Source organism: Pan paniscus, chromosome 6 (genome assembly GCF_029289425.2).
Source record: "Pan paniscus chromosome 6, NHGRI_mPanPan1-v2.0_pri, whole genome shotgun sequence".
In the NCBI taxonomy this organism is placed as follows: domain Eukaryota; kingdom Metazoa; phylum Chordata; class Mammalia; order Primates; family Hominidae; genus Pan; species Pan paniscus.
This window is the reverse complement of record NC_073255.2, coordinates 176612773-176635938: the sequence shown is the minus strand read 5'-3', so window position 1 is coordinate 176635938 and position 23166 is coordinate 176612773. Positions and strand designations below refer to the sequence as shown.

Genomic DNA, 23166 nt, shown 5'->3' with positions numbered 1-23166 from the left:
GGTCAGATGTATAGATTGTGAAGATTTCTTCCCACTCTGGGTTGTCTGTTTACTCTGCCGACTGTTCCTTTTGCTATGCAGAAGCTCTTTAGTTTAATTAGGTCCCGGCTCTTTATCTTTGTTTTCATTGCATTTGCTTTCGGGTTTTTGGTCATGAAATCCTTGCCTAAGCCAATGTCTAGAAGGGTTGTTACAGTGTTATACCTAGAATTTGTATAGTTTCAGGTCTTAGGTTTAAGTTGTTAACTCATCTTGGGTTGATATTTGAATAAAGTGAGAAATGAAAATCCAGTTTCATTCTCCTACATGTGCCTAGCCAATTATCCCAGTACCATTTGTTGATAAAGGTGTCCTTTCCTCACTTTGTGTTTTTGTTTGCTTTGTTGAAGATCAGTTGACTGTAAGTATTTGGGTTTATTTGTGGTTCTCTATTTGGTTCCATTGGTCTATGTGCCTATTTTTATACCAGTACCATGCTGTTTGGGTGATGATGGGCTTATAGTATAGTTTGAAATAAGGTAATGTGAGGCCTCCAGATTTGTTCTTTTTGCTTAGTCTTGCTTTAGCTATGCAGGCTCTTTTTTGGTTCTGTATGAATTTTAGAGTTGTTTTTTCTAATTCTGTGAAGAATGATGGTGGTATTTTGATGCAGATTGCATTGAATTTGTAGATTGCTTTTGGCAGTATGATCATTTTCACAATACTGATTCTACTTATCCATGAACATGGAATGTGTTTCCATTTGTTTGTGTCATCTATGATTTCTTTCAGCAGCATTTTGTAGTTTTCCCTGTAGAGGCTTTTCAACTCTTTGGTTAGGTATGTTCCTAAGTATTTTATTTATTTATTTATTTATTTATTTTTGCAGCTATTGTAAAAGGGGTTGAGTTCTTGATTTGATCCTCTGCTTGGTCACTGTTGGTGTATAGGAGAGCTACTGATGTGTGGATGTTAATCTTGCATCTGGAAACTACTGAATTCTTTTATCAGTTCTAGGAGCTTTCTGGAGGAGGCCTGAAGGTTTTCAAGGTAAACGATTGTATTGTCAGCATACAGTGACAGTTTGACTTCCTCTTTAGCAATTCAGATGCCCTTTATTTCTTTCTCTTGTCTGATTGCTCTGGCTAGGACTTCCAGTACTATGTTGAAGAGGAGTGGTGAGAGTGGACATCCTTGTCTTGTTCCAATTCTCAGAGGGAATGCTTTCAACTTTTCCCCATTCAGTATTAGGCTGGCTGTGGGCTTGTGATAGATGGCTTTTATTACACTAAGGTATGTCCCTTGTATGCTGACTTTGCTAAGAATTTTAATCATAAAGGGTTGCCAGATTTTGTCAAATGCTTTTTCTGCATCTATTATCACATGATTTTTGCTTTTAATTTTGTTTATGTGGTGTATCACATTTATTGACTTTTGTATGTTAAACCATCCCTTCATCCCTGTTATGAAACCAACTTGATCATGGTGGATTATCTTTTTGATATGTTGTTGGATTTGGTTAGCTAGTATTTCATTAAGAATTTTAGTATCGGCTGGGCGTGGTGGCTCACGCCTGTAATCCCAGCACTTTGGGAGGCCAAGGTGGGTGGATCACGAGGTCAGGAGATCAAGATAATCCTGGCTAACATGGTGAAACCCCATCTCTACAAAAAAAAATATAAAAAATTAGCCAGTGTGGTGGCGGGCGCCTGTAGTGCCAGCTACTCTGGAGGCTGAGGCAGGAGAATGGCGTGAACCCGGGAGGCAGAGCTTGCAGTGAGCCGAGATCGTGCCACTGCACTCCAGCCTGGGCGACAGAGTGAGACTCTGTCTCAAAAAAAAAAAAAAAAGAATTTTAGTATCTATGTTCATCAAGGATATTGGTCTGTAGTTTTCTTTTTTGGTTGTGTCCTTTCCTAGTTTTGGTATTGGGGTGATACTGGCTTCATAGAATGAGTTAGGGAGGGTTCCTTCTTTCTCTATCTTGTGGAATAGTGTCAAAAGTATTGGTACCAATTCTTCTTTGAATGTCTGGTAAAATTCTGCTGTGAATCCTTATGGTCCTGGACTTTTTTTTGTTGGTAATTTTTTAATTACCATTTCAATCTCACTGCTTGTTATTGGTCTGTTCAGGGTATCTAATGTTTCCTGATTTAAGCTAGGAGGATTGTATTTTTCCAGGAATTTATCCATCTCAACTAGGTTTTTTAGTTTATGTGTGTAAAGGTGTTCATAGTAGCCTTGAATGATCTTTTGTGTTTTAGTGGTGTCAGTTGTAATATCTCCTGTTGCATTTCTCAGTGAAGTTATTTGGGTTTTCTCTCTTCCTTTCTTGGTTAATCTTGCTAATTGTCTATCAATTTTATTTATCTTTTCAAAGAACCAGTTTTTTGTTTAATTTATCTTTTATTTTGTGTGTGTGTGTGTGTGTTTCAATTTCATTTAGTTCTGCTCTGATCTTGGTTATTTCCTTTCTTCTACTGGGTTTGGGTTCAGTTTGTTTCTATTTCTCTAGTTCCTTGAGGTGTGACCTTAGATTGTCCGTTTGTGCTCTTTCAGACTTTTTGATGTAGGTGTTTAGGGCTATGAACTTTCCTCTTAGCACTGCCTTAGCTGTATCCCAGAGGTTTTGATAGGTTGTGTCATTATTGTCATTCAGTTAGAAGAATTTTTTAATTTCTATCTTGATTTTGTTTTTTACCCAGTGCTCATTCAGGAGCAGGTTATTTAACAATTTCCATGTGTTTGCATGGTTTTGAAAGTTCCTTTTGGAGATGATTTCCAGTTTTATTCTGTTGTGGTCTGAGAGAGTGCTTGATACAATTTCAATTTTCTTCAATTTATTGAGGCTTGTTTTATGGCCTATCATATGGTCGATCTTGGAGAAAGTTCCATATGATGTTGAATAGAATGTGTATTCTGTGGTTGTTGGATGAAATGTTCTGTATATATCTGTTAAGTCCATTTGTTCCAAGGTATAGTTTAAATCCACTGTTTCTTTGCTGACTTTCTGTCTTGCTAACCTGTCTAGTGCTGTCGGTGGAATATTGAAGTCTGCCACTATTATTGTGTTGCTGTCTACCACATTTCTTAGGCCTATTAGTAATTGTTTTGTAAATTTGGAAGCTCCAGTTTTAGGTGCATATATGTTTAAGACTGTGATATTTTACTGTTGGACAAGGCCTTTTACCATTCTATAATGTCCCTCTTTGTCTCTCTCTTTTTTTTTATTTTTTTGAGAAAGAATCTTGCTGTGTCACCCAGGCTAGAGTGCAGTGGTGCAATCTCAGCTCACTGCAACCTCCACCTCCCAGATTTAAGTGATTCGCCTGCCTCAGCCTCCCAAGTAGCTGGAACTACAGGCACCTACCACCACACCCCTCTAATTTTTTTTTTTTTTTTTGTATTTTTAGTAGAGACGGGGTTTCACTGTGTTGGCCACACTGGTCATGAACTCCTGACCTTGTGATCCAAAGTGCTGAGATTACAGGCATGAGCCACCACGCCCGGCCCCTCTTTGTCTCTTTTAACTGCTATTGCTTTATGGTTTGTTTTGTCTGATATGAGAATAGCTACCGTTGCTCTACTCGCTTTTGGTGTCCATTTGCATGAAATGCCTTTTTCTACCCCTTTAAGTTTATGTGAGTCCTTATGTGTTAGGTGAGTCTCCTGAAGGCAGCAGATAGTTGGTTGGTGAGTTCTTATCCATTCTGCAGTTCTGTATCTTTTAAGTGGAGCATTTAGGCCATTTACATTCAGTGTTAGTATTGAAATGTGAGGTACCATTGCATTCATCGGGCTCTTTGTTGCCTCTGTACTTTGGTTTTTTGTTGTTGTTGTTGTTTTTTGCTTTTGCTTTTTAGCTTGTATTCTTGTTTTATAGGTCCTGTGTGATTTATGCTTTAAAGAGGTTCTGTTTTGATGTGTTTCCAGGATTTGTTTCAAGATTTGGAGCTCCTTTTACCAGTTCTTGCAGTGGTGGCTTAGTAATGGCAATTCTGTCAGCATTTGTTTGTCTGAAAACGACTGTATCTTTCCTTCATACATGATGCTTAGTTTCACTGGATACAACATTCTTGGCTGATAATTGATTTGTTTGAGAAGCTGGAAGACAGGGCCCCAATCCCTTCTAGCTTGTAGGGTTTCAGCTGAGAAATCTTCAGTTCATCTGATAGGTTTTCCTTTATAGGTTACCTGGTTCTTCTGTCTCACAACTCTTAAGATTCTTTCCTTTGTCTCAACTCTGGATAACCTGATGACAATGTGCCTAGGCAAAGATCTTTTTGCAATGAATTTCCCACGTGTTCTTTGTGCTTCTTGTATTTGGATGTCTAGGTCTCTAGCTAGACTGGGGAACTTTTCCTTGATTATTCCCCCAAATATGTTTTGCAAGCTTTTAGAATTCTCTTCTTCCTCAGGAACACCAATTATTCTTAGGTTTGGTCATTTAACATAATCCCAGACTTCTTGGAGGCTTTGTTCATACTTTTTTATTTTTTTTTCTTTGTCTTTGTTGGATTCAGTTAATTCAAAGACCTTGTCTTTGAGCTCTGAATTTCCTTCTTCTACTTGTTCTATTCTATTGCTGAGACTTTCCAGAGCATTTCACATTTCTAAAAGTGTGTCCAAAGTTTCCTGAATTTTCTATTGTTTTTTCTTTAAGCTATCTATTTCATTGAATATTTCTCCCACTCAAATTGGGGGAGTGTGTTGGGAGAGGAGGGTCTCCCTTTCCCACTTCCACAGTTGGGGCACTCACAGTATTTGGGGTGTCTTCTGGGCCCTGCAGGAGCAATCCGCTTCCTTCAGAGGGTCTGTGGGTCCCCTCAGAATTGCTGATTTATTCTTGCAGTTGATCTGGAGCTAAAATTCACCATGGAAGCTTCCAGATGCTGCTTTGTCTGGAGCTGCAGTCTAGTCCTGCCTCCTGTCCACCATGATTCCCTCCATCCTCCCATCCTTCTGTTTTGTTTTGTTTGAAACAGAGTCTTTCTTTGTCACCCAGGCTGGAGGGAAGTGGCATGATCTCAGATCACTGCAGCCTGTGCCTCCCAGGTTGAAGCGATTCTCCTGCCTCAGCCTCCCAAGTAGCTGGGATTACAGACACCTGCTGCCATGCCCAGCTAATTTTTGTATTTTTAGTAGAGATGGAGTTTCACCATGTTGGCCAGGCTGGTCTCGAACTTCTGACCTCAAGTGATCTGCCTGCCTTGGCCTCCCAAAGTGCTGGGATTATAGGCATGAGCCACCGCGCCCAGCCCATTTGATTTCACCTTCTCAGGGTTTAGGTTCTCTGCTGCCATCTCACCTGGCTGGATGGCACATGTAACACTTAAAGCAAAGACTAATGTGCTGCAGTGTTTAATCCACTCCCCCTGCCAGTTTCTCCTGCAAGTGTCTCTACACCTACATCTTTCCTTGCCTGTGAATCCTCTCACTGGAGGAAAAGCACCCCTGTCTCTTCCACACATATCCTTTCAAGACAGTGAAGCAGGAAGGGGGCCTTGCCTCATTCAAGCTGGTGGCTGTTGCTTAGTGGCTGACTAGAGTCTCACCCGGAACAGAAGGGTTGAAAGCCCAAGGGTGGTTCCCCTTGCACTGAATCAAGGGATGGACCCAAAAGCACCAGAGCCAGGGCCGTGACCTCTCTCCTGCTGCCTCTGCTCCTCCTGCAGTATCCTGTCTAGACATCGAGCTCACCCCCAGAACCTCTGTGTCTCCCCTGCCTTGGGCACCTGCTCCAGATCTCCTGCTTCCTGACCTTGTACCAGGGCCTCCTCCAGACTGGGCACACATTAACAGGTTAATAAATATTTTTGCAATAACAAATAGAAGTCAGCTCTCACTTCCTGTTTACCACTTCTGCTTGGTACATTTATCTTAATCTCTGCATCTTTGAACCAGGTTATTAATATGGCCCAAGAATAGACAGCAAACACATAGCTGCCCTGCTGAGTGGTGCGGTGTTCCTACATGGCAGGCACTGAGCTGGAGGCTCAGACACAACAAAGACTGAAACAAAAGTGTAAAAAAGTGTCCACTTTGAGAACCACAGTCAGAGCATAGCTATTGATGAGATTAATATGAATAAGCACATTAGTAAGAAATTAAAAATAAACCTAAACCACTAAAGACTTATTTTCTTTTAGGTTACATAGATGATAGATGGTTAATTATAGTGGCTGACATCAACTAAGCACTTTCTGCATGTCAGACACTGTGCTTTGGGCTTCCCTGAGCATAAAAACACATTGAGATGGATTACTGGGGGCTGGGGGTAGGGAAGGAGCTACCATTTGCTCTTGGTTTTACATGTGGCCAGTTTCAATCCAAGGTAAGCTACAATGAGATTAAAAAGTTCAAAAAAAAAATTAAACCAGTTAAAAAGAAAAACAGCACTGGGACTTAGGCTGGGTTTCAGAGCCAATTTCCAAGAAGTAATTTCATCATCATAGAACATCAAACGTGAATTCCACTCTCAGCTATGCAAATTCCAAAAGAATAATACCTCACATTTGCATAATGCTTGATGCTTTTCAAAGTGCTTTCCCAGTTATTAATCTAGAGAAGGCTTTATTACTACTGAAAACATAAATTAAAATTCTGTTCGGACTCCAGTTCTCCATTATTTTTTCCACTCACTTTGCCCTCAAAAACCAGAGCCATCTAAATCCAGGTGCTTTTGATTGAATGGGTAACTCTAATAAGTTTAACTGACAGGGCGAATATGCATAAATGTAGCATATTATGAGGCCTTCGACCTACAGACACCAGAGTCAGGCTTAGGAAAATTTGCTGTTGAATTAACAAAACCACAGGGGAGCAACTCGGAGTTCAAGTTTGAGATCCTTTCAGGGTCTCAAATTTTGTAGGAGCTGCACACACTATGTTCATCAGAATCCATCTCCCTCTATCAAATATGAGAAATTAGATCTACCACTTTGTCCTTAACCCTACAGAAATCCCCCTCAATGACTTCCTGCAAAGAGGCCCACATTTGCCAAACAGCTCCTAAGTCTTGTTTTGTTTTGAATGTAATATGAACCAAGAGGCTGAATTCACTGTAAATTCAACAAGGACAGAGGATTTTAGAAAAATGAGGTGAGGAGATATGACGGGGTTCAAGGAAATACTTCTACCCAAACCTAATGCCTTTCCAATTTGTTTCTTTTTCCATCTCTTTCAAACTTAGTTATGTGTAGCGTTCTCAGTCACTGAATCACCAGCCTTTCCTGACACTTCAATCTCATGCATTTTAGCAAAAGATTAACCTGGCTGTTTGCTTTTAATTCTGAAGCTGTGTTAATACTCACTCCCGCTAGATTAGAAAAGAAGAAAAACACACTCCCACATACCGCGCCATGGCACCAGCAAGGCTCCAGGGTGAGACGGCTGACGCTGTCACAGTCCCTAGGGCTGGCTGCACTTACCATTTCAGGAGGGCCAAGAGAGCCACTGACAGGGCCACCGTCACCATGGGGCCATTCACTTCCAATTTTAGAAACCCCAAGGCTTCCATCTTCCTCTGAGACCCCAGAGTGGTGGTCTTCCAGATGGGACAGGAGGCTGATCTCGCTGCCCTTATGGGAACCGTGCTCTGCAGGTAGAAAAGGGAACAGGCAACCAAGCAAACATCACATGGAGTGGGCCCCCACAATGTGCTCTTTCTCAGAGTGTCTCCCTGTAAAGAGGAAGGAAGAGGAGGGCACAACAAAGGGTTTCAGTGTAAAGGAATGAATCAGCAACTTTATTCCTTGATGACTGCACTGTCAATAAACATTTATATTAACTTCCTCAGAGAGGAAAAGCAAACTTCCCCATGTTTGCTGAGAAACAAAATGGTTGTAACCACGGACTTGTACTCTAAGAGGAAGTCTTCAAAGAGAGACTCTTCTCCAAAATGTCTATCTATATCTATGTCTATATCTATCTCTATGTCTATATGTATATCTACATCCATCTATAATTTTTAAAATTCACAATTAAGTGAAGATACATGTCAAGAGACTCTGAATATCCCAGAAAAATACAGGACCAGACGCCAGCCTGATAAAAATGCTGGCTGCTTTGAGGACAACCATCCCACCAAGTCCATTAGTTGCTGGGTCTGAGGACCTCTCTGAGTGTCTGGCTGTTGGAGCAAAGCAAAGATCCCGATTGGGGTCAGTGTTCTCATGGTGAGTTGGAGGGCTTCTCAAGTGTTTGAAGGCAGATCCATAGGCTCATATATGGGTCCTTTGTTCTAGCTTTGAGCTTATCTGACTAAAGTAGACAGAGAGATGGAGGGGATCATAGTGGATGGGTGGCAGGATTAGATTGCAGCTTCAGACAGAGCAGCATCTGGAGGCGTCCATGGTGAATTTTAGCTCCAGATCAACTGCAAGAAAAAACCAGCAATCCCAAAAGGACCCACAGACTCTCTGAAGGAACCGGACTGCTCCTGCAGGACCCAGAAGACACTCCAAATACTGTGAGTGCCCCATTTGCGGAAGTGGGAAAGGGAGACCCTCCTCTCCCAACACACTCCCCCAATATTGAATGGGAGAAATATTCAATGAAATAGCTTAAAGAAAAAATAATTGAAAATTCAGGAAACTTTGGACACACTTTTAGAAATGTGAAATGCTCTGGAAAGTCTCAGCAATAGAATTGAACAAGTAGAAGAAAGAAAATCAGAGCTCAAAGACAAGGTCTTCAAATTAACCCAATTCAACAAAGACAAAGAAAAAAGAATAAGAAAATATGAACAAAGCCTCCAAGAAGTCTGGGATTATGTTAAATGACCAAACCTAAGAATAATTGATGTTCCTGAGGAAGAAGAGAATTCTAAAAGCTTGGAAAACATATTTGGGGGAAGAATCAAGGAAAACTTCTGCAGCCATCTAGAGACCTAGACATCCAAATACAAGAAGTACAAAGAACACATGGGAAATTCATTGTAAAAAGATCTTTGCCTCAGCACATTGTCATCAGGTTATCCAGAGTTGAGACGAAGGAAAGAATCTTAAGAGCTGTGAGACAGAAGAACCAGGTAACCTGTAAAGGAAAACCAATCAGATGAACAGCAGACTTCTCAGCAGAAACCCTACAAGCTGGAAGGGATTGGGGCCCTGTCTTCCGGCTCCTCAACAAACCAATTATCAGCCAAGAATTTTGTATCCAGTGAAACTAAGCATCAAATATGAAGGAAAGATACAGTCGTTTTCAGACAAACAAATCCTGAGAGAATTCGTCATTACCAAGCCACCACTACAAGAACTGGTAAAAGGAGCTCCAAATCTTGAAACAAATCCTGGAAACACATCAAAACAGAACCTCTTTAAAGCATAAATCACACAGGACCTATAAAACAAAAATACAAGTTAAAAAACAAAAGCAAAAAACAAACAAAGAAGTACACAGGCAACAAAGAGCCCAATGAATGCAATGGTACCTCACATTTCAATATTAACACTGAATGTAAATGGCCTAAATGCTGCACTTAAAAGATACAGAACTGCAGAATGGATAAGAACTCACCAACTAACTATCTGCTGCCTTCAGGAGACTCACCTGACACATAAGGACTCATGTAAACTTAAAGTAAAGGGATGGAAAAAGGCACTTCATGCAAATGGACAACAAAAGCCAGCAGGGGTAGCTATGGGCTTCCTTTTCTGTGCCCCCACAGGTCTTAGGATGGTCACAGGTACATTTGTTACAGAAGGCTGTGGTCACAGGTGCAGATTCCCTGGAAAGGAGCGAGAGGAAAGACAGGGAGGGCACACAGAAGGCTGCTGCCTTCACCCAGAGAGAAGGGATGCTTGGCTAGAGGAGAGAGGGAGGTGGGAAGAAGTAGATGGACTTGAAATATATTTTGGGGGTGGGCTCGTGCTCTGCAGAAGTTCCTGGTGGGGTGCATATGAAAGGGAAGGGGAAAGGAGGACCACACCTGACCCTCAGGTTCCAAACTTGAGCTACAGGTATATCAGGTGCCATTCACTGAAACAGGGAGTCTGGGAAAGATGGGGTATTGTTGGGAAAATCAAGAATTCTGACTCAGTTTTGTTAAGCCTGAGATGCCCTGGAGACATCTGAGTGGAGGTGTCGAGCCAGAGAGCACTGATGGCTGAAAATATGAAAAATAACAATTGATCATGATCATGTCATTTATGAGTGCTTACTACAGACTAGTTATGATTCTAGGAGCTTTCCTATGTGTCAACTCATTTAATCCTCATACACACACCTAGCGGGTAAATCTTATGGTTAACCCCATGTTACAGAGGAAGAAACTGAGGCATGGGCTGTATGACTCTAAAGCCCATGCTCTTCCTCGAAAGATTATATTCAAACGTGGAAGCCATCAACATAAATTTGGTATTTAAATCCCGGGGAAGAGATGAGTTACAGCCACAAATAAGATAGTGAACCTCACAGGTGCCAAGAACCTTCCTTTCCTTCTGACCATTTGCCCTGCCTCCCTGTTTTTAACAGACGTATTATGAAAATTATTCCTCTGTAGTTCCCTGCTTATTAGTGTCCCTCCATGTCACTCCTGCTTAGTGTCCCCCAACTGCACCACCCCATCTGGCTGCTCCTGGCTGCATTTCAAGCCCTTTTAGACTCCCCACCCCTCTCCTTTTTCAGTAGGCTCCCTCTCCTTCATCCCATTCCATCGGGATCTGTACTGAGAGGCTAACCCATTCTCTCTCACAAAACAGAGCTTCGTTTTTTCCAGGGGTCACCTGAAATAATCCACGTTCAGCCATAGGAACACTGCAGGATGATGGCCAGGCAGCATGGAGGGGATGGCATGGAGGGTGACTCATGGTGGTCACGGATTCAGGGAGCGAGAAGTGACTGTGGATAACACTTAACTCAGTGTATGTATAACCAAGATGCTCAGAAAAAAAATATTTTAAAGGATGCCAAGGTGAAATAAACATGAGAATTGCTGGTATAAGCATCCATAAGTAAGTTTATTTACTGCCAGACCTCAGAGACTCTAACCTGCTAATATGCATTGGAAATCTCCAAGAGCACGATGCAGAGAGCTGCATTTCTCAAGTGTATTTTACCACAAAGGCCTCTTCAGGGACATTTATAACATATCCCAGATGTAGTTTTCCAAGGAGAGTGCTTTGAGAAACACTGACCAAGCCTTACTCTTTTTTACAGAGGTGAAAACAGCAACCCAGAAAGGGAAAGTGACCGGTACACGGTCCCATAGTTGTGTAGGGGTAGGATCTAGGTCTCCGAAGCCCTTCTCAGGCACTTGATTTAGAACGTGCCCCTCACATCAACCTGTGGACATGGCACTGTGCACCCAGCACAGCTCCCACCCTGCTCATGGAGAGTTATAGAATGTTGGTGGCCAGCTTGGAGATGTCCAGCTTTCTTGGGGAGTTGCCAGCTCCCCCACGGGCGCTGAGTTAACTGGCTCATTCCTCTAATATTCTTGGAGCCCTTCCTATGTGATTTGTGATTTGTAGAAACCATAAATGCCATGGAGACGTTACCACACCCATTCTGTGGCTGCGCAGAGTGGAGACAATACTCTGTGAATTGTGGACAGTAAATTAGCCAGGATGGTGTGGAAGGGAAGAAATGAGAGATGCTCCGGGTTTTCACTGGGACAGTAGCATGATGAAGGATGTATTACAATTTTGGTACCTGTGATGCAATACAAGGACACTGATCAGAGTTTTTCTAGGATGAAGTTCAGACAGTTGCCATATTTCCCATAATTTCACTATTTTCTGTATATTTTTCTTTTACTAATACGTCTATTTAAAAAAATCAACTCAGGCTGGGCGCAGTGGCTCGCGTCTGTAATCCCAGCACTTTGGGAGGCCGAGGCAGGTGGATCACCAGAGGTTAGGCGTTCAAGACCAGCCTGACCAACATGGCAAAACCCTGTCTCTACTAAAAATACAAAAATTAGCCAGGCACGATGGCAGGTGCCTGTAATCCCAGCTACTTGGGAGGCTGAGGCAGGAGAATCATTTGAACCCAGGAGGCAGAGGTTGCAGTGAGCCAAGATCACGCCATTGCACTTCAGCCTGGATGATACGGCAAGACTCTGTCTCAAAAAAAAAAAAAAAAAAAGAAAAAGAAAAAAGGAAAAGAAAAAGAAAGAAAAGAAAAAATCAACTCTACACAACTGTACAGAAAATATCCTATAATCCCAACTCCCACTGACAAACTCTGGTCACAGATTAATACCTATCCTCTTGTATTTTTCCATGCATGCACAGACATATGTATATTTTTAGTTTTTATGGAAACAAGATCATCATACCTGTGCCATCCTGCAACTGGTCTTTCTCACTTATTGTATAATGAATATGTTTCCTGTTCATATTTAGAGACATACGCCGTTTGCTACTTCAGTCCACTGTACAGACGTGTTGTAATTTGTTTAGCCTATCCTCTGCTAAACAGCATTCGAGTTGTTTCCAAGTTTTCTCAACTTCTAACGAGGCTTCAGTGGACATCCTTGTATATATTATTGTGCCCTTGCATGAGGCTATCTCAAGCAACATTCTTAAAACTGGAACAGCTGGGCCCAAAGATGTATGTTTCCAAAATGCTGGTAAGTGCTACCCTGTGTACAAGCAGGACCGACTTTCTGTCTCGAGCCATGCGGGGAGGTGCCCACTTGCCCCACTTTGTAGGGCTCCCCACAGAGCTTTGCTTCCCCTGTCTCCACTCACTCCAAGTCTATCTTTTTCCCCCACTCCTACTTCCAGGCAGACATCTCCCCTAGAATTGAGTCAACTGTTTTGACTTCAGACTTGTGTTTCTTTTTAAAGCTTTCACTCCATAAATTCTGTGGTATTTCCTTCATGTTCCCTATGTTTAAAAACTGCCCGTGCAGATGTCTAAGCGGTGCCTTCCTTCTCTGCTGAAGGCTCCCAGCTGCTCTGTGCTAAGCCTGACGTCTCTGGCGAGGACTGAGGCAGAGGCTGAAAGAGGTGTCAGCAGGCACATTCTCTTTGCCATGAAGGATGCTGGGTAAAGGGACAATGGAGCTTCCTCAGCACCATACAAGTACCAAGAAATTCTCTAACTTTACTCAGCCTCAGAGCAACCCCAGGAAGTAAGTGACCAATACTTTTCATTCCCAGGTTGATAAAACCGGAGCTCGGAGATGTCCCACGACCACCTGAGGTTATACATGTAACACAACCTAGAGGCCAGGCTCAAGCCCGAATCTTTTGGCTTTACATGCAGTGTTTTTTTCCCACTAAATCTAAGATCACATCTTGGTTTAGAATACTCATAGTTCACCGAGCCAGCCCACGGTTATGATATCGTTTATTCTGATGTTTACCTCCAGGGTGCAGAGTGGCTAGAGGGAAGAAAGAGGACGGGTGGTATGAGCTTGGGGTCTGCTTCACCTCCTTACAAAAGATATTAGGGGCCCTTTGGAAGCATGAAAACCTTGGCTACCCCCAATGCAGTCCAGTCTCTTCAATATGATCCTTTTAGGGACTCTGTTCCATTTCTGAGAGCGGGAGATCAGGTTAGGAGGACTCCTCTGTTCCTTCAGTCCTTCTTCTAGAAAACACTTATTGAATAATCACTGGGGACCTGGCAGTAGATGAGAATCCCAGTGTATAAGCCCCACATCTCTCCAACAAGGAGCTCACCTTCCAGGATAAGGAAATAGACATATAATCACCTAAGTTCCGTCCGTCTTATAGTTATGATGGCACACAAATACATGCAGGGCACAGAGCGGACACAAACAGGAGGACAGGAGATCGGCAAAAGGTTTGAATCTAATGACATTTGAGCTTAGACTGTGCAGATGAATTCACCAAGCAGAAGAGAATAGGATAGATGTGCTTGTCGGAGGGAGCATGGCTGACGCTTGCTCAAAGGCATGGGAAACTGGGGTGAGTGGGGAGGACGGGGAGATATGCAAGGCACTGCGGGCCATACCAAGAAGTTCATCCTTCATGCTAGGGTCAGGGAAAGCCAGAGCAGGAGGTAAAATTGAGCAGCAACGTGATCAGATTGGCTTCTAGAAATATCACTCAGGAGGCAGATTGGATGCTTTCTACCTGACATGAGGACCAGCCAGGAGGCTGCGGGTCAGCTAGGCGGGAGATGACAGCCTGAATAAGGCAGTGGATGTGGAAATGAGCAAGAGAGGGCTGGTTTTTAAGACCACTAGGGAGGCAGAATCCATAGTATTTGGTCGCTGATTGAGTGTGGGGATGAAGAAGAGGGGGACGTCAAGGATCACCCCTGAATGTCCGGCTCTGTTGAGTGAGCCCATGATAGTGCCATACAGTACAACAGGGACTCGGGGAAGGAAGCAAGTGTTAGGAAGCTATCGTGGCTTCAGTGTTCTGCACGCTGAGCACGACGCCTCTCGTGGCCCCACAGATTAAGATGCTCGGGAGGTGGCCAGATCTGTAGAGGTCAGGAGAAAAATCTGAAGTAGGGAAATAATTTTCATTTTGAGAGCCATTTGCTTGTGGATGGGGCAAAGCCATAGGGATAAAAGTGGGCTACAGAGAACAGGTAGAGTGCTGAGAAGGGAAGCACGGAGTTGAGGGTGGGGGAACCAACACCGAGAAGAGCAGCCTTACAGGGCAATACCAAAGAGATGCCTGGAAAAAGATTCAACAGATTTAACCAGAGAGAGACAGAGAAAGACTATAAGACAGCAAGCAGACAACAGGACCATTAGCTGAGGGACCTCATTTTACTGCTTAAGGATGCAGCTTTTTGTTTTCATATGACCTGTGTTCAAATCCTACCCCTTCCATACTCTAGCTTAGACAATCTTAGAACCCAAATTGATCTCTCTGAGCCTCAGTTTCTCATTTGTGAAGTGGTGATAACTGTCCACACTGCCTAGGATGGTTGAGAGGAAAATGAATTCCTCGTGTGGCCTGATTAGTGGAGCTCTGGCTCACAGGGAGCACTCAATACACGAGGTCTGTGATTGTTTCCACTGAAGCCACTGGCGGACAGTTGCAGGAAGCAGGAAATGACCTACAGCATTTGTGCCACAGAAAAACCAAGGGAAAGTGGCAATGTGGTCATTACGGCCACCTCCTTCCTGGCTTTGGCGAAGTGGAGAGTGTGGAGAGACAAGACCTAGAGAAAAGGGGGTTTGGACAGAAAGGGCTGATTCTGACGTCCCCCTCCCTCTCTTCGGCCCCATGGCTGAGACGTGGAAGAAGACTCGGGTTTGGACTGGCTAGAAGAGTGGAATTTGCAGGTGCCACTCATTGTGGGTCCCACGGGGAAGAGGAAACATCTCCTGCAGTGGGAGACTTGTGGGAGACAGCAGCCATCTGTGTGTTTCCCCTGCCTGGGATAAGGGCAGAGCTATCGCTTTGCTTCAAGGTTGCTATGGAGATATGGATGGGCTCATAAACAGTTTTAAGGTCTATGTCATATCTTGATTTTGTATTAGTCTTGAGGGCAGGGACCATATTTTATACATCATTGTACAACCACACCACCTATCACATTGCAATCTCATCCGCTCACTTGGCTTTCGTTAACATCACAGGCTGTTCACTCCCAAATCTATTCTCTCCAGCCCAATTGTCATTCCTGAGTTTCAGACCAATATATCCAGCTGCCCACTGGACATCCTCTGACAACCAGCCTACAGATGCTACAGACTCGAAATCTCTAAAGCTAGACTCATTGCCGCAGCCTCCTTTCTCCATTAACCTCATCCCATCTCCCCCGTCTCAGTAAATTGTACCTTCTTCCCTTCAGCCCCAAGCCAGAAACTTGGGATCATCCTTGACTTCTCTCAGCCCCCTCATCTCAACATCCAGTTAGTCAGCAAGCCCTGCTGGTCCTGCCTATGAAGTCTCCCTCATTCTGGTCACCACTCCTTTTATCCATTCATTCTACTTCATTTCGTTGGTTCAACAAATGCCTTGGCATCTACTGGGCATGGGAGACTGTTCTAGGCAATGGGAAGACACTAGAACAGTGAACGAGCAAGGTTTCTTAGGGCTTAGATTTAGAGACACCCACCCAAATATCAGCTCCGTGGTTTCTCACTAGATTGCAGCCATCTCCTGATTGACCTCTCATTCATTAATCCAAGAATTATTTATTGAATTTGTACAGGGTGCCTGGCACTGTGCTGGGTGCGCACGAAGAATGTAGAAAACACCAGCATGGCTGGGAGGCATTAAGCAGAAGAAAGGGTAGGACTGGCCTACACAGGAGAGATAAGGTAGGGTCAGGACATCTAAGACCCAGTGGACCATGTGAAAAATGCACTACTTCCTTCCAAAAGGAAAGGGAAGCCATTGAAGGGCTTTATGCAGTGGGGTGACTTGAGGCTATTTAGGGTAACTGTAACCCATCTATTTTCATTGTTAAAATTAATACAGAGCTCCTCCGATGATAGCCCAACATTGGCGTGTCAACATCAATCAGGTGCCCCCATCACACAGCAGGGGAGTTGAAGCAATGCCACCATTGAGACTTTGGCTGTACGTGTCAGCAGAAGATGAGCAATGAGGTTGTCAACTACAAGTTGCTCTTGATGTTGCTAACCACACATGGCCCATCCTATCTCCTTCTCATTTCAGCCTCTCTATCAATTTATGACACCCATGATCTCAGCTTGTCAGATGTTAGCACTTCCTGAGTTGTTGTCAAATCTCTCCCGCCCCTCCTCATGGCTGGATGCGGCTACATGTTGATGACTAGACATAGTTCTCCTTGCAAAAGTGGAGAGTCAGCAGACGGCTTGACTGCCTTAAGGCAAGTCTTGGAGCTTTCAGGCAAGTTGGTGCCTGGAACAGTCATTTTTTCACCTCCTAGTCACTGGGAGTGGGAGTGGGAGCAGGCATAAGGAGACAGACAGCATGCTCAGAAAGCAAAAGTTAGAATCCAGAGTTTGACAGCAAGATCACAAATGGCATTCCAGGCAAGTTGTCAGGACCAGGAAGTCCCACTACAGAGCAAAGGGGGCACTGTGACCCAGGCACAGGCCCAATAATAGAAACTCTCAAGCAGAAGATAATTCGAAGTTTTGGCAGCAGATGCCTCCAAGGAAATATGTCAGCAGGTGGTAGGGCCCCAATCTCCACCTAGTACGGCAATATAGAAATAAGAACTGAGTTGGGGAGGCTGAGAGTGGTGGCTCATACCTGCAATTCCAGCACTTTAGGAGGCCAAGGCAGGTGGATCACTTGAGGTCAGGAGTTTCAGACCAGCCTGGCCAACATGGTAAAAACCCATCTCTACTAAAAATACAAAAATTAGCCGGGCATGGTGGCGTGCACCTGTAATCCCAGTTACTAGGGAGGCTGAGGCAGGAGAATCGCTTGAACCTGGGAGGCAGAGGTTGCAGTGAGCCAAGATAGTGCCACTGCACTCCAGCCTGGGCGACAGAGTGAGACTGCATCTCAAACAAACAAACAAACAAACAAACAAAAGAACAGAGTTGGGGGAAAGAATGAATAGCATAAGTGTTGTAATGAGGGGCCCCCAAATCTCAAGAGCTTCACACTACAGAAGTGTGTCTGTCACTAATGTAACAGCCCAAATATGTGTGTTCAGTAGGCAGCCTTCCATGCAGTGACTCAGGAATTCAGGCTTTTTCCATCTTGTAACCCTGTCATCCACTGGAACCTCAGATGCCTCTGCTGGATCATCCACAACCAGCTGGCAAGTGGAAAAAAGAGAAGATGATATGAGGAAGAATTTTACAGGCCAGGCCTGGAGGTGGTGTACACACTCTTTGGAAACATGACCACCCCTAATTGCAAAGGAGGCTGAGAAATGGAGCCAGCCCAGGAGGAAAAGGAAAGAGGTTTGGGAAGCATATAGCATTCCTGCCACAGGTGGGGTCCCATTCTGGGTATGTCCTCAATTCACCAATTCCTGTATAGGAAACAAGCCACTAGAACAGGCTGGAGGGTGGCAATTGCAGCCCTCTGCTAAAAAGCCAAGGCCCAGTAGCTAGTTCAGGGATCAGGGATGGAGAGGGACTAGCTGGTATGATGGCGTCTGACCCAGTATTCCCAACTCTGTCTCCAGGAGGCTGAGTTGCTACCAGGGGTCTGCTCTACATGTGCCACCAGGAGCCTTCCCCCAGCTCCATGAAGACTCAAAGACTGGAGTGTACCCATTCCCACCCCTGAGCACTTGAAGTTACTAAAGCTGTGTCCTCTGGACACCCCGTGGCTGCCTGTACCTGTTCCGGGTTTATGGACTCTAATTTTACTTGCTTATCTTATCGGGGTTTTACCAGTATACCAGTTTGGCTGGAGCACAAGATTCATGAAGCAGGATGGTGAGAGATAAGGTTGAAGTGGTAGGGAGGGGCCGGCAGGGGGGTCTCTGGATACCAGGCTGAGGATCATGGACTTTGCCCACAGGACAGGCCACAGGACTTGCTGGCGGCGTCTTGTGGAGCAGGTACGTGTGCATGCATGTACAGGTGGGCAGCGTGCATGTGTCAAGCTCACATGGGAAGCAGGGTGGAAGAGGAAGGGACGGGCGCCAAGTGCTGTCGAGAAAGACAGCTGATGGGGGGCTGGGGCGGGGGGAGACAGCAGCAAGGGAGACCCACTGGGAGATCCCTACCGGAATCTAGGAAGTAGGGCTGAAGCATGAGACTAGTGAGAAAATGGACAGTGATCAGTGGAGGAGGATTCAGATATTTCTTAATGAAACAGCTGGGGGCTTGGCAACTGATTCGGAAGGACAAGGAGAGGAGGGAGTCCAGGAAGCCCAATCATTGAACTAAACCCTGACTCTGTGCAAATCAAACCTTCCCCAGGACACTTGACTTCTACTTGCTGGAAAATTCTCTTGTCTACGCAGCTCACAGGTGACTAGGGCTGTGGAGTTGCCCTCCCCACCTGCTCTACGCAGCCCTACGAGGAAGCCTCCAGGGTTCCAAGCCTGGATGGGGGAGTCAGAGACAGGATTTCTTGGAGAACTAAGGAAGGCAGGGAGCAGGGGCAGGGATGGGAGCATCCTGAGATTCAAACATCTCTATTGCAGTAGTTCAACTTCAGCAAATATCAGAATCACCTGCAGAACTCGTTAAATACAACACAGATTGCTGGGCACCATTGCCAGAGTTTCTGATTCAGTAATTCTGGGTTGGGGCCCTAGAATTTGCATTTCTTCCAATTTCCCAGGTGATACTGATGCTGCTGGTCTGGGACCACTCTTTGAGAACAGTGTGCTTCTCAACCCTACCTGTGCATTAGAAGCACCAGGGAGATCTTGTAAAATTCTAAAGCCCACACCCTACCCAGACTAACTGAATAAGAATCTACACATTAGATTCAAAGATGGCACCTCTGGGGGACACCTGAGGTCTGAAGAAGCTGCTGTATTTGGGCAGCAGCATGTCAGCAACTCTTTCAATTCTGTATGAACTTCTTCCTATTCTGTCTCAAGCACGCTCCTCTGTCCCCCAGGAGAGACCCTGACTTCCCATCTGTATTAGCCGATTTTCACACGGCTCTAGAGATACTACTTGAGACTGGGTAATTTATAAACAAAGGCAATTCAATTAATTCACAGTTCTGCATGGCTGGGGTAGCCTCAGGAAACTTACAATCATGGCAGAAGGGAAAACAGGCGCCTTCTTCACAAGGCGGCAGGAGAGAGAAAGAGAGCATGTAAAGTGGGAAGAACCCCTTATAAAACCATCAGATCTCATGAGAACTCACTCACTATCATGACAGCAACATGGGAGAAACTGCTCCCATGATGCAATCACCTCCCACCAGATCCCTCCCTTGACAAGTGGGGATTACAATTCGAGATGAGATTTGGGTGGGGACACAGAGCCAAACCATATCACCATCTTTCCTTGACAGGTGTACCAAATTGGCCAGAATTGTCCAACCCTCTCTGAGGATTGATGTGAACTGTTTCCAACTTGGTTCTTTCACAATAATTAGCCATCACTTTACTGCTTTCCTGGTCACTGGCTGCCTGGGGGTTTCCTCTTCCCCTCTCCTCCTCCTCTGAAGTGACCTCCTCCTACAGAAGCCCTGGTCTCACACTTGCACTTCACCACCACCCAACTATTTGGAGTCAATGTCTGCCTTATCTCCCAATAGGATTCTTCAAGTTTCTGCAGGAACTGAGAAGTGTTCCTTTCTCTCAATATGGCAGTGGAAGATGAGGTAACATAAGGTGTGTGTGGGATGGAAGTAAATATGGCTCTGAAACCTCACATAATTACATCATAGAGAGGTATTGCCAAGGTAAACTAATAAGAAAACAGTTGGGTGGTGTTTACCAACAAAATCAGTTTGGGCTGTGTTATTCACTGCCTTTGCTTTGATGAATGAGCTGCGGATTAGAATCATACATTTCAAAAGAGGGAACCTCTTCATGGAATTGACCAAATTATTCTTCCTACTTGGTCAGGCTGCCTAGAAACTTGGAAAATTGCTAAGATAAGTTCTGGGAGCTCCATGGAGGCTCCTCTGCCCACTGGCTGCTTTGCAGAGCACCCTGTTTGTCTGTCTGTCTGTCTCCCTCTCTCTCTTTCCATCTGTCCTGATGCCTGTGCTTCTCCTAAGGCCATGGAACAGCAAGGCCAGAGTTTTAGTCTCAAACTCACAGTCCTAATGTTGGTTTTAAATTTACATTCTCTTACATCAAAGTCCTTGGGTAGCAAAATTGAGATTCGAATCCTATTTCTTATCAGTATCATGTAGACAGTTTGGATTTGAGACAGGACTTCAGCTCACAGCTGGGGTTGGAGGAGCCAGCACGCCACCACCCCTTTAGGAAACACTTGTAGAACACCCTTAAGGTGAAAGGCACAGAGACAGGTGCTAGGGGAGGATGATGGACAAGACCAGTGCCCTGTGCTAAGGGAACTCACCACCTAGGGACCAGGACACCAGACCCAAGTTGAGACCAAGGATGCAGAAGCTGTTGAGGACTCCAGGTCAGTGCCAAGAACTACAATCTTTGGAAAAGTCTGATCACCACACAGAGACTCTGGGCACCTAGTCCAGTCTTCTACCTTCATAGCACCCCTGGCACCTAGGCACCTGGTCTCTGCTTGAAATTCTCCAATTCTGGGGAGCTCACTTCCTCATTAGACATGCTTTCTCTTGTTGCTCAGCTCTAGAATCTGTGTCATATTTCCCCAAGGCCCTAATTCAGTGAGGCCTTGGAACTCTCTCATTGGAACTCCAGAGAACTATATTTTCCCACCTTGTATGAGGCCTTCCACATCTGTTCTTTCCTCCAATGGCAACAACCACCTTGTGATTCCAGCAAAGTCATGTTAAGTGTCCACTTGACCAACTGGATACAATGAAGCTTGGTCAGTTCAGTGAACTTAGGCCAAGATAAGGCTACTTAACTCCTTACCTGACACTATTTTCATCCCAAAGCTCTGCCATCTTGGGGAGGGCATCCCAGAGTCCAGCTTTTTGAATCTGAAATGTATCATGCCAGCTAATTTTCCCAGAAAAACGGAGTGAGAGGGTGAGGGTTGGAACCATGTACTCCACACTTTAAACCTTCGTGGAAAACAAACCAATTGTCTGAGCCATAGGCTGAGTTGATCAGGAAGTGAGCTGAGGGTCGATAGAGACTGTTCCTCCCAACACTACATAGCAATGTGGCTCAAACACTACTTCTTTCTACTTAGATGATTTTTCTGTAATGAAGAGATGGTACCATCTGGACAGTGGGGTGCTTCATTTAGGAGAGGCAGAAGCAAAGGCCATGCTGGGGGAAGGCAGCATCAATGCCACACAAACGGTCCAAAAGAAAGCCAGTCCAAAAGGGCCAGAAAAATGAAAACCACATCCACATAACATGCAAGCAACAGAGACTTCTGATTTTGTAGAGTGGAGAGGAGGTGGCACCTGAGGGCTCCCACTGTGCCTTCTTCACCTCATTCATCCTGGCTGTTTTGGGTACCAGGTCTCAAATGTGCTAACTGATTCACACCTCATTTTGGCAGAAAAAGATACATACACATTGTAGGCCTGTCATCCCTGAACCTAGTATTTCTTAATGCTTAACATAGTTACAAAGAAGATCTGGAAAATTAACAGCCCTGTGTTCTAGAGTTGCTGAGTTCTAGAGCCACAGGTAAGGTGGATTTGATGATGATTACAGAAAAACAGTTACATGTGATTCAGGGACCCAACCAAAGGTCCGAGAACAGGTGACCACAGCCTATAACTCTATGATGGATGTTATCATTCAAAAGAAGCAGGATATAACATAACCAAACCTTTGGACAAACCTATGGAAACCTGGACCTATTCTTCCATGTGAAACATTTGTCAGGAAGTCGTCCTCAGTCTAGCGGACAACAGATTTTCTTCAGCCCCTTGACCAGAAGGGTGTTTCCTCAGCCAGGCAGCAGCCCATCTTTTGTGGTTGTGCAGAGCGAGTTACACTAAAGGAAGTGATCAGAGGTCTGTAGTAGTCAGTGGAGGTTACTCACATCCTGAAGGGACATCAGTGACCCAGTACTGGAAGGTCTCTGAAAGGCCGAATACGAAAGGTCCAGGGCTTCCCCAAAATGTTCTTCTCCACTCTTATCCTCAAACAGGAATGAGTGCCTCCTCAGAGGATGAACTGAGTGACCCACCAGGTTCTTCTCAAGCATTCAAAGCACTTTATTTTATTTTATTTTATTTTATTTTGAGAACGAGTTTTGCTCTGTTGTCCAGGCTGGAGTGCAGTGGCATGGTCTTGGCTCACTGCAACCTCCGCCACCCCGGTTCAAGCGATTCTCCTGCCTCAGTCTCCTGAGTAGCTGGGATTACAGGCACCCACCACCACACCTGGCTAATTTTTGTATTTTTAGTAGAGACCGGGTTTTGCCATGATGGCCAGGCTGGCCTTGAACTCCTGACCTCAAGTGATACACCTGCCTCAGCCTCCCAGAGTGCTGGGATTACAGGCGTGAGTCACCGTGCTTGGCTTCAAAGCACTTTAGATGAGGTACAGTGACTGCTCATTTCTCGCAGGAAACTCTCAGGTACTTCTCATGTTATCAATGCAAGACACAGGGACTCACCACCTTTCCCCAAAAACTGGGGATAGGAATGTGGAGAAATGAATACATTCTATTCATTCCTTCTTGCAAGTCCCCTCAACTCATTTTGATACTGGTCTCTAAGAAGAGTACTGTCTTTAATTAGGCATAATCCACAAAACACGACCCAAGGCAAAGGACGTTTTTCC

The 23166-nt window shown here is 44.6% G+C and overlaps 1 protein-coding gene across 4 annotated transcripts in view; it reads right to left on the bottom strand.

Annotated features, from left to right (window-relative positions):
• Positions 1–7656, bottom strand: part of TBXAS1 (thromboxane A synthase 1) — a 185574-nt gene extending 177918 nt beyond the window's left edge. The window contains exon 1 of one of the 4 annotated variants that reach the window (XM_063606123.1): positions 7410–7656. In XM_063606123.1, the coding sequence (XP_063462193.1) occupies positions 7410–7498 (89 nt within the window). In that variant the 5' untranslated portion in view covers positions 7499–7656. The remainder of the gene's footprint in view (positions 1–7409) is intronic. The other 3 variants (XM_034965090.3, XM_034965091.3, XM_008965963.4) reach the window with 3 other exon arrangements.
• Between the last annotated feature and the right edge of the window lie 15510 nt (positions 7657–23166).